General features: G+C 64.2%; 5 protein-coding genes across 5 annotated transcripts; 3 read left to right on the top strand and 2 right to left on the bottom strand.

The window, feature by feature from the left end:
• Positions 1–1,987: 1,987 nt before the first annotated feature.
• EMIHUDRAFT_241989 (hypothetical protein) lies at positions 1,988–3,458 on the top strand (the record flags this gene model as incomplete). Its single annotated transcript, XM_005773058.1, has 2 exons — positions 1,988–2,030; positions 2,257–3,458. 2 exons carry the CDS (start codon positions 1,988–1,990, stop codon positions 3,456–3,458), a joined length of 1,245 nt encoding a protein of 414 aa, XP_005773115.1.
• A 648-nt stretch (positions 3,459–4,106) lies between these two features.
• Positions 4,107–4,463, top strand: EMIHUDRAFT_241990 (hypothetical protein; the record flags this gene model as incomplete). The annotated part of the gene is made up of 1 exon (XM_005773059.1): positions 4,107–4,463. One exon carries the CDS (start codon positions 4,107–4,109, stop codon positions 4,461–4,463), a length of 357 nt encoding a protein of 118 aa, XP_005773116.1.
• Positions 4,454–7,278, bottom strand: EMIHUDRAFT_458546 (putative acyl-CoA dehydrogenase). Its single transcript, XM_005773060.1, has 7 exons — positions 6,871–7,278; positions 6,601–6,779; positions 6,372–6,531; positions 6,027–6,125; positions 5,303–5,830; positions 4,631–5,229; positions 4,454–4,570 (listed from the first exon to the last, which is right to left on the bottom strand). The coding sequence occupies exons 1-6, from the start codon at positions 7,153–7,155 to the stop codon at positions 4,744–4,746; spliced, it is 1,737 nt and encodes a 578-aa protein (XP_005773117.1). The 5' UTR covers positions 7,156–7,278; the 3' UTR covers positions 4,454–4,570; positions 4,631–4,743.
• A 247-nt stretch (positions 7,279–7,525) lies between these two features.
• On the bottom strand, positions 7,526–7,822 carry EMIHUDRAFT_49510 (hypothetical protein; the record flags this gene model as incomplete). Its single annotated transcript, XM_005773061.1, has 1 exon — positions 7,526–7,822. A coding segment is annotated over one exon (297 nt), but the record flags the coding sequence as incomplete, so codon positions are not given.
• Positions 7,823–9,828: 2,006 nt separating this feature from the next.
• On the top strand, positions 9,829–10,336 carry EMIHUDRAFT_241993 (hypothetical protein; the record flags this gene model as incomplete). The annotated part of the gene is made up of 2 exons (XM_005773062.1): positions 9,829–10,133; positions 10,306–10,336. 2 exons carry the CDS (start codon positions 9,829–9,831, stop codon positions 10,334–10,336), a joined length of 336 nt encoding a protein of 111 aa, XP_005773119.1.
• Between the last annotated feature and the right edge of the window lie 21 nt (positions 10,337–10,357).

Consider the following 10,357-nt stretch of genomic DNA (forward strand, 5'->3'; position numbering starts at 1 on the left):
AGAAAGAAAGTCGCGCGCCCTCACGCTACCTATGCGCTCAACGGTGAACCCAACTCTGCATAGGTCGTGGCCCACCGTGCTTCGGCTAGAGATGTAATCCGCACGAACGCCACCAGCAGCGATCAGTCGGATGCGACGCTCGTCGCATACGCGCAAATACAGGGGAGATCGATAGAGGTCGCGATCTTGCACTCCGACGCATGCCCCGAGGTGACCACTGCACATCAGACCACATCACGAGGGCGATCTCGGGTACTCTCGGGCGCCTGCCACACTGCCCCGACCACCTCATGAGGTTGCACGGGTTATCTTGGGCAATCTCGGCACTCTCGGGAGCCTGCCGCGCTGAGACGGACGAGAAGGCAGTCAAAGACGGAAGTGAGACGGAAGTGAGACGGAGTGATGGATCTATTGAGACACCGCTGAGACGCTGAGAGTGAGACAGGGACGAATTCACGTGAGACTGAGACGACTCCCCAAAATTTCCATTTTACAAGGCGGCAAAAGATTCTCCTCTCCTTAAAATGGACTCCATACCCGAAAGAAAGAGAAGGGAGCTCGCGGGAGAGGTGACGAGTGAACTACAGGTAGTGGGGAAGGCAGCCTCGATTGCCATACAGACATGGGTGCGAAACAACGACAAGACCAAGGCACGGGCAGAGGAACGAGAGAAGAATATAGGGTGGATAAAGCGCCTGTTCACGGCATGGAGGGTGAGCCACACCGAACGTACCGAGCGAAGAGCCGAGCGGAAGGAGGACGGGGAAGATGACTCAGAGGAGGACGAACCAGTGGAAATTCAGTTGTCAGATGTCACGATGCATCCGAAGGGGACCCCAGCGCCGGCATCATCCGTAGAGGCACGAGTGTTCGAAGAGAGAGTGGACCTGAGCAACAACATGACTTGGAGGCAAATGATCGGAGTGGGAGTCAGAAATGTGGTCCTTGCGCGAGGGGAGCTCGATAGACTCGAGGGGCCAGGATACGCCGCAAGGAGGACGGAGTTGCGCCGAGAGGCGAAAGAAGCCGCGAGAACAAGGGACCGGCAGGCGGCGGCGTCGCAGGACGAGGCAGAAGAGAACGACGCGACAGAGGGGGAAGTGACAAGGGAGAGAACGACGAGAGTGGGACAGCCGCGAGGTGGCATGAAGGTTGCAGCGAGAAGCGGCGAGAGACTGCGAAAAGAGATACGAGGAGGCAGACTCCCCAGGGTGGGCGACGGCTAGCGCATCACACCCTCCTCTCCTTAAAATCCCTGTGTGGTGGCGGCGTGCCGTTCTCCCATCCCTCCCTTGGGTTGTGTGTTTTCTTTCTTTCTTTTTCTCCTTAAAATCCCTAGGCGGCGGCGGCGTCGCAGGACGAGGCAGACGAGAGCGACGGCCGACGCGACAGAGGAGGAAGCGACAGGAGGGAGAACGACGAGAGTGGGACGACCGCGAGGTGGCATGAAGGTTGCAGCGAGAATCGGCGAGGCGCCTCGGCGAGGGACTGCGAAGGGAGATAGAAAGAGGCAAACGACCAAGGGTTAGGGTGGGCGACGGCTAGCACCACACTCCTCTCCTTAAAATCCCTGTGTGGTGGCGGCGTGCCGTCCTCCCATCCCTCCCTTTGGTTGGCTGTTTTCTCTCTTTTCCCTAGGGTGGGCGAGGGCTAGCGCATCCACACCCCTCTCCTTAAAATCCCTGTGTGGTGCTGTGGTGGCGGCGTGCCGTCCTCCCATCCCTCCCTTGTGTTTTGTCTGGGGAGGGGCTTCTCCTGCGGAGTCGTGCGTGCGCAGGGCTCCTCTTTGCTTTCTTCTATCTACTCCCTACTTGCTATCATCTCGTTCCCGTCCTCCAGAGCATCCCTCCCTTGTTGTCTGTTTTCTTTCTTTCTTTCTTTAACTCACTGATCCTCCACCGGATCCGACTTTCGACAAGTGCTGATCCTCCACCCGCTTTGTTTTCCTTTTCAGTTCATTTTAAAGCCGCTACACTGAAAGAAAAATATGGCTTCAACGGCCGCCCGCCGGTCGGTGCCGGTCGCTCGAGGTCGCTTCCATTCAGCAGTCAGTCTGTGCTATGCGAGGTGCGGCAGGCAAACGCAGCCCCTCATGCGTCGCACACCACCTGCGCGCACTGCTCCTGCTCGCTTTGTGCCTCAGCGGCGCTCACACGCACACCACCGCCACGAGAAGCACAGGAAGACCAGCTGGCCGCCTCTCTCACGGCGCGGTGGCCAACAGTCTTGCCGATTCAGACGCGTCCCCCCTGCCAGCGTACTGCCACAACTGGACGTTGCCGCAGCGCCGGTGGCGCGTGTATGGCCAGCCCATTTACAACGATCCAACGGCTCTGCTGCACCCGTACGCGAGACTGCTGGAGCAGCCGCGTGTCGCGTTTGTGCCCACCAATGAGCGTCCCTCCAGCGACCACCGGTGCATTGACGCGCCTGAGCTCACGGCTGCAAAGGTGGCGCATTGTGAGTCGAGCAAATGGGATAGCTGGTTTGCAAGCCAGGCGAGCTCGTTCGATGTCTTCGTCCACTGCAAATTTTACTGCAGTAAGGTGGGGGAAAGGGAGACGAAGGTTCACATCGTGGACCGCATCGACTCATACGACCGCATCGACACGGGGCCACCGTACAACAACCACCAGATTAGCGCCGAGATCTTCAACTCGGAAACGCACATGGACAACGCGTGCAGCACCCGTCTCTGCGTCGTCATCCCTCACCACTTCAACCTCGACTGCGTCCCGCGAAGAAGACCGGCAGCCCACGAGACTGCCGCAGGTGGCACCGGACCGAACGGGACCATTGTCGTTGGGCTAGTTGGCTCCGTTGACGACGCGATCGTGCATATGCTGCACAACGCGTCGGACGTGCATCTGTTGCGCGAGCCGTACAACATGAAAGCGTCGGGCGCCTCGCGCAAGTCAGGCTCGTGCGCCTTTTTTGGGCAGCTCGATGTGGCCGTGGCGTGGCACGCTTGGTACGCAAACACAAAGGACATCCTGGAGGGGAAGCCTGCCGAGCGCGTGACCAACCCGATCATGCTCAACGTGCCGACCGTCTCATATGGTGGCTACGCCTCCTTCCGGGCAGTCAACCACCCGGCACTCACGTGCATGGACCCCGCCTGTGTGCTCCGGCGCGTGAGGGGGCTCGCTCGGCGGCGCCGCGAGCTCCTGGAGGCCGTCGCCGAGCAGCAGGCGTGCGTCCACCACCAGCTGTCGCCGACAACCATGCGCCGCTACTACAGCGAACTCTTTGAGATGGCCTGGCGTACCAAACAGGTCGAGCAGTGGCGGGCGGGAGCGTACCCGACGCTGCAGACGGCCCACGGCTGCTCTGGATGCATCGGCGACCACGCGGACTGCACTTCGGCCTGCAAGGCTGAGTTCAGCTGGGCGGCCGGGGGAACCTGCGCTGTCCCTGGCAGCACCGATGTGAGCAACTGCTGTGCCTGCCACCACTAGGAGTCCTAGAAGCTAAGGTAGAAGAATAGATAGACGAAGCACAGAACAAGCACCCAGCGCCGACGGACCGCCCCCTCCACCAGCACCACCCTCGCCCAGGGATCTACAATGCTGTCTTAAGGTCCGACAGGTTCGGCACCGGGCACCGCCTCGGTATACAAAATGCGCCTGCGGGCGGACCCTCACAGATCACAGATCACTAGCAGTAGGTAGGTAGGTAGAAAGGTGAAGAACAGCCAGGCTCGGACTGGACACCAACGCGGTATGGGTGGACGCTGGACAGATGATGACGACACGCACGAGCGACACACAGACACAAAAGGCTCACAAGACACACAGCCAGCTGGCTGCCACACACCCTGAGTTGGCGTACACATAACTCAAGGCCATATCCTCCCTGTCGCCCCCCCCAGCACTCCAAGGTGCCAAGAGAAACAAACAAGAGCACAACAAACAACAGACCACAGGAAGTGACATGTGAGGCTAGAGCAGCATGCTCCACCTCTAGCAATCTCGCCGGCCGCAAGGCACGGACGAGACCGTATGTGGGGACTAGCACCAGATCTGGAGAAAAGAAAACAGCCAGCCGCCCGGCCGCGCCAAAGGTCCTCGAGACCTGCTGGGCTCGCGTCTGCGAGTTAAAATTCGATGCCAACCCTCGCCCTACTTTGCCTCTCGGCGCTCTCTCCCTTTGCGGTGCCGCTCACCGGCGCTCAGCGGCGATACCTTCGTGCGCATGCCGGCCGGCTCACTTCCGAGAAGCTGCTTCCGCGGGCGCTGGTTCTCGACCCTGCGGCCGGCAGCCTTGGCGAAATCGAGGATGCGCTCTCCACGCGCGAGCTGGTCCGCTGCAAGCTCGGTGCAGCGAAGAAAAAGGCCGAGGCGCGTTCGATGGCGACAGAGCTCGCCACCCGTCTGGACGCTGAGGTTGCGCAAGTGATAGGACACACGTGCCTTCTCTACCGGCAGTCGCCGCAGCGAATCATCGAGCTACCGCCAGAATAATCGCGTTTGCTAAATAATGATACGTACACGTACATGCCCTCTGCTGGCTCTGCAGACTCGAGACTGCACTGACGACCGACTGCGCGGTGCACGAACGTGTCTCTCGGGTGTGACTAGTCCGGTGTGTGCCGACTCCGTGCCGTGCCAGGCCCCCACGCATCCTCTGGTGACTAGTCCGGTGTGTGCCGACTCCGTGCCGTGCCAGGCCCCCACGCATCCTTTCTCCCCGATCTCCGCGCGCGTGGCCGCGGGCAATTCACGAGTCCTTCCACGAGACGCCTCAGAACCAGTTTCCGCGCATGCTCACGTTCGTATCGTCCAAGGAGCAGAGCAGCTGCGCCATGCCCTCCGTCTTCGAGAGCTCCTGCCGGGTGAACCACTGCATCGTGTGCAGCTTGCCGCGGTAGAAGGCCTCGTCGTCCGCGCTCGCGTCGCCGCCCTCCGCCTCGAGGCGCAGCAGGCCGCGCCGCGCCGCGGTGCCCTGCCGCAGCCACTGCCATGCGACGGCGGTGTGGCCCGTCATCGTGAGGTAGGCGTGCGAGTTGCTCAGCCCGACCTCCACCTCCCCGCCCGCCGCCGCGCCGAGCAGCGTCGCCGTCGTCTCTTGCAGCCGCTGCATCGCCGCCTCGAGCGAGTCCGCCGCCTCGGCCAGCGGCGCGCCGCCCGCCGCCCGCGCCGCGGCGACGTCCTCGGCGACGGCGGCGCCGAGCAGTTTGAGCGCCGCGCCGCCGCCCATCGACGCCTTTCGGCCGAGCAGGTCGAGGGCCTGCAGGAAGGGTCCGAGAGGGTGAGGGGAGGCTCCGAGGAGGTGTCGCTGCAAGCAAGCCGCGGGCCTGCACGCCGGACGTGCCCTCGTAGATCATGTTTGGGCGCGCGTCGCGGTAGAGCTGCTCGAGCGGGAAGTCCTGCGTGTAGCCGTACCCGCCCAACACCTGCATCGCCCACTTGTTCGCCTCGAGGCACCACTCGGACGGCCACGCCTTGACCACCGGCGTGAGGAGCTCGAGCAGCAGCAGCTTGTCCGACCTCGCCGCGGCGTCGGCCGTGGTGGCCAGCGCGTCGATGACACCCGCCGTGTACATGCACAGCCCGAGCGCGCCCTCGACGTACGCCTTTTGCAGCAGCAGCATCCGCTTGACATCCGAGTGCTCGATGATCGGCACCATTGGCGTGCTCGGGTCGCGGCAGAGCGGCGAGCGGCCCTGCGTGCGCTGCCGCGCGTACTGCAGCGAGTAGAGGTAGCCCGCGAGGGCGGGGCCCACGCCGCCGAGCCCGACTTGGAAGCGGAGCTCGTTCATCATGATGAACATGCAATGCAGCCCCTGGTTAGGCTCGCCGACAAGGTGGCCGGTGGCGCCACCCGTCGCCTAACCTCGGACAGTCGGGTGATCTCGAGCAGTCTCATCCACAAGGTGCCACGAGTGTCCTATCCGCCGCCTCGCCAAACAGCAGCTCGCCCGCGTTGACGCTCGCCGTCTGCCCCATCTTATGGTTAAGCCCTCCCAGCCGGACGTCGTTGCGCTCGCCTAGTCTCGGGGCAGCTCAGCTGATCTGCGGCGAAACTCCCGCCCACGCCGAGCTAGACGCCGGCCGGTCGCCGAGCGAGACGCCCTCCTCGCTGAACGAGAGCGCATGCTTCGGGACGAGGAAGAGGGAGATGCCCTTGGTGCCGGCGGGCGCCCCTGCCCGGCGCGTCACACCACGCGTCACACGGAGCGGGAGGGGGGAGGAGCACCTCTCGTGCACGTGCCTCTCCTCGCTCCTCTCTCTCTCGCTCCTCTCCTCGCTCCTCTCCTCGCTCCTCTCCTCGCTCCTCTCCTCGCTCCTCGCCTCGCTCTCTCTCTCGCTCCTCTCCTCGCGCGCTCTCTCTCGCTCTCTCGTGCGGGCGCCAGGCAGCTTGGCGAGCACCATGTGCGCGATGGTGCCTCCAAAGTTGTTTTCCGCGGCGGTGATCCACATCTTGTTTCCGCGGATCTTGTACGTGCCGTCGGGCTGCGGGTGCGCCGTCGTGCGGATGTCGGTCAGCGACGAGCCAGCGTGCGTCTCGGAGAGGCACATGGTACCGCACCTGGCCCAGAGCCGTCCGGCAGTGAGGAGGCCGCTCACGGCCCTCGCGGAGGGAGGGGTCGAGCCGCACCACTCGCCGCTGAGCAGCTTCGGGAGCACGTGCGCGCGCTGCTCGTCGGTGCCGTGGTGCTGCAGGATCTTTGCAGCGCCGACGTTGAGCGCGAAGTGCGCCGAGAAGCCGGCGTTTGCGGACGAAAAGTGCAGCCCGACGGCGCCGCTCACTGCGACGGGCATCTGCGACCCTCCCACCTGGGCGTGGAAAGGGAGGCAGGACGGGTATAGGGCTCTCGAACACACCGCCCTGCGTGTGTTTGGCTATCTGCAATCTCGAAGGGCGAGCCTCGGCGTCCATCGACGTGGTGAGGAAGCCGGCGTCGGAATAGGCGCGGTGCGCCGCGACGTGCTCGGGCAGTAGCGTCAGCGTGTCCGTCTCCTGGCAGTACTGCGGCGGGTGGCGGTCGCCCTTTGCATTGTACTGGTGGAAGTGTGAGTGCGCCAGCTGGTGGGCAGTGTCCAGCGCAGCGTCAAAGGTTGCCCGGTCGCAGTGTTGGTAGCGCTCGGTTTGGCACAGCGCCTCGACGTTTTCAACCTCGTACAGGATGAAGTCGAGGTCACGCCGGTTCATCACGAGGTCATCGTTGATGTTGGCGTGCGCGTCCGATGCGGGAGGCGTGTCGGGCAGCGCGGAGAGGCGGCGCTTGGCCGGCACGATCTGCCGCCATGGCCGTGGTGCGAGGCTGCGAGCGAGGTTGGACCGTCGAAGCAGCATGTTCACTGACTGTCTGCTATGACTTGCGATTTGAAGCTCAGCCTTCCCCTTGACCCTCCCCTTCCCAGTCTATGACCTGTGGTCTATGACGGCGTCGCGCGGCTTTACAACTGTAGCCGAGGGAGTTTTCAGTCAGGCTCTGGCGGCACGAAAAGAATTCGCAGGCCGCACACACATGCCGGGAGCCGCACACAAAAACACATGCAAAAACTCGGCTAGATAATCAAAAGTTCAGCGAGAGCAGCCCGGCCACCCCGCGCTTCACCCAGTGCGGCTGCGGCTGGTCCAAACTACATGGAATGTCAAGTACCATCACAAAGTTGGTTGAGTGCCCGGTGGTGGAGAGGGTGCCGAACCTCGCTAGCGTCTTGTAGATGGGGCACGCGTAGACGCCCTCGCTCGGCGGCTTGCGATGCTGCTCTGGCAGCATGTGCACGACGGGCAGCTGCGTGAAGAGCACTTTGGCCTCGGACTCTTGCAAGAGCTGCACGTCCGCGTCCCAACGCGCGCCCTCGATGAAGAGCCGAAGCGCGTCGTCGAGCGCCGCCTGCGCCGTTCGAAGCTCGCGCACTTTGGCCTCGATCCCAGGCAAATCGAAGCTTTGCTCCTCCCCGTCGTCGGCACTCGCAAAGGCGGCGACGCATGCGCTGTCTTCCCGCCGCAGCACCTCCTCGTGCGGACGGAGCGACTTGAGGTACTCGCTCATCGGTGCCGTCGCCGCGCGCAAGGCCGTCTCGAGCCGGTGGCGAAGGTCGATCGTCTGAACCTCCGAGGCGACGCCTGCGCTCGACAGCGGTCGCAGCTGAGAGCTGAGCAAGCTGCCAAAGAGGTTTAGCTCCGTCAGTGGCGCGAGGGCCTCGAGCCCGAGGTCGAGCTGCCGCAGGCAGGCATGCACCATCTTCTCCGGAGGCACCGAGTAGCCAACCTCACCCTCCTCGACGAGGAGCTCGACGCTGAGGAGCGGAGTGCTCCGAAGATAGGCGGGGTCGAGCACCGGAACCCCCGGCCGACCCGCGTGACCTTCGAGGAAGGCGACGTACGCGTGCAGCGAATCGCGCGCAAAGCACGTGAGCGCGTCAGACATCATCAAGTTGACCTGAGTCGACAGCCTGTCTTGCCGAGAACTGGGACTGGGACGTGAGCCTGCCCAATCGCCCTGCCTCTCAGCATTCGCCGCCGAGTCTACGCGCCCGCGCCCAACGCCTTCGATCGAGGGCAACTGCAGCGGTGGCGGAGGTGGCTCCGACAATGCGGCACCACCAGGGCCGGTCCCGAGTGCCTCCGTCACCACTGTGTGAATGGCTGGCTGCCACGTGCCAGTGATGAAACCCATCACCTTTTTCAGGTGGCTTGCCTGTGCACTCTCGTACTCGATGAGTGTCCGCGTGCGGGAGACCTCGACTTCAAAGAGCGAGAGGCGCGCCAACTGGAGGCACTCATGCCGAGCGGCGAAGACGGCACGACACACCTCTGGCATTGCGGCGGAAGAGACTGCGGCAAAAGAGGCAACGGCGTGGGGGTACTCGGGCAGCTTGGCGGCGGCAATGACGCCGATCTCAGGCGGCGGCGGAGGAGGCGCTGGGATGAAGTCGGTATCATTGCCTAGGCCGAGCGGCGGCCGCACTATCGAATGCCGCAGCAGCATGGCATTCATTGAGTGTGTGTATGCGAGGCGGACCTCGGACACCAGGGCCTCCGCTGCTCCAGAGCGCAAGAGCGCCTTGCCAGCAGCCGGCATGCGGTGAGCGGGTACCGCACGCTCCAGGAGTCGCTCGACTTGCGTGTCGGAGAGGGTGTAGACGCCGGTGGTGGGCATGGATTGCACGTAGCACCGGAACAAGATCTCAGCCTCCGCACGATCGCGCGCTGCGTGGGCCGAGGCGAGCCGGGCTGCAAACTCGCGCACGGGCTCGTGAAGCCAGTACACGCCCAGGCGAGGCGCAGAGACAGCTGTCGCCTTGTCGACCACGGCGTCGGAACCAAGCAGGTGAGCCGCGAATGTCTGCGCTTTGGCATCGTAGCTGTGAACGCGTCCCAGCCTCCAGTCCTCACCACCCGAGGGCTCGGACACGAGCACCGCAGCATTGGGCTGCCCAGACCCCAGGCTGAGCGCGGCGGCGATGTCGTCCTCCGGGGCGTGCTCGGCGCTGTCAAAGTGCTGGAGGGGCAGCCGCACGCGCGAGCCTGTGCGACCCCGCTTGGGTGCGAGCGTGTCGAGCCCATGCTCGATGAGCAACGCGCGCAGGGCCAGAAGCTGCTCCTGGGGAGGCGGGCCCGCGCGGCCCGCCGCCATCATAGCACCAGCAACGAGCCCGACCGATGTAACCGAAAAGAAGTTCTTCTTTTCGGTGGACCTCGGCTATAGTCACATGTCCCGAAAAGGAGGTATGCCAGCCCACGCAGAAGCTGCTCACGCGCAGGGGAGGATGCACGCCCGGCCTCGGAATTTCTTTTAGCTTCGAGCGGAAGCGTCACACGTGGCTACGCGCGCGCGAGATCACGCTTGTTTGAGCTGCCGACTCCTTCACAATGCCGAAGCCCCGCCGCGGCGCTGCCCTCGCGCCCGAGGGCGTCGAGGTTGTGCCGCACCCGCTGCGCGTGCGCCCGATGGGGAGCCTGCTCTTTGCGGACGACCGGCGCAGCCTCCGCGAGGAGCCGGGTGCGCTGGGTGCTCTGGCTTTGCTGCCGGACGAGGTGCTGATGCAGATCCTCTCCAGCGGCGGTGCGCGCGAGCTCGCGTGCTGCGCCTGCACCTCACGGGCGATGCGAGTCCTCGCGCTCTCCGAGGACCTCTGGAAGGCGTGCTGCCTCGAGGAGGAGATGGCGCCGGGCGAGTGGCTGCGCTACGACCCAGGCGGCTGGCGATGCACCTACCGGCGGCGGCGCGGCTTGCCCGCGGCGCCGGCCGCGTCGCTCGGGGCCACACACTACTACTACTCGGACGTGCTGTACGCGCCGTGGCACTGCGGTACGGCCGCCATCCCTCCGCGCTGGTCTCGCTTTGAGAATGTGCCTCGGGTCGCGGCGAGCGGGCTGAGCGTGGAGGAGTTCGCGGCCC

Source organism: Emiliania huxleyi (assembly GCF_000372725.1).
Source record: "Emiliania huxleyi CCMP1516 unplaced genomic scaffold EMIHUscaffold_348, whole genome shotgun sequence".
Lineage (NCBI taxonomy): Eukaryota > Haptophyta > Isochrysidales > Noelaerhabdaceae > Emiliania > Emiliania huxleyi.

Coding starts and splice junctions, on each gene's coding strand:
- EMIHUDRAFT_458546 (XM_005773060.1), bottom strand. CDS start 7,155: ATGAACCGGCGTGACCTCGACTTCATCCTGTACGAGGTTGAAAACGTC. Junction 6,780..6,870: donor CCACGTCGATGGACGCCGAG/GCTCGCCCTTCG, acceptor TTCCACGCCCAG/GTGGGAGGGTCGCAGATGCC. Junction 6,532..6,600: donor AAGCTGCTCAGCGGCGAGTG/GTGCGGCTCGAC, acceptor GCTCTGGGCCAG/GTGCGGTACCATGTGCCTCT.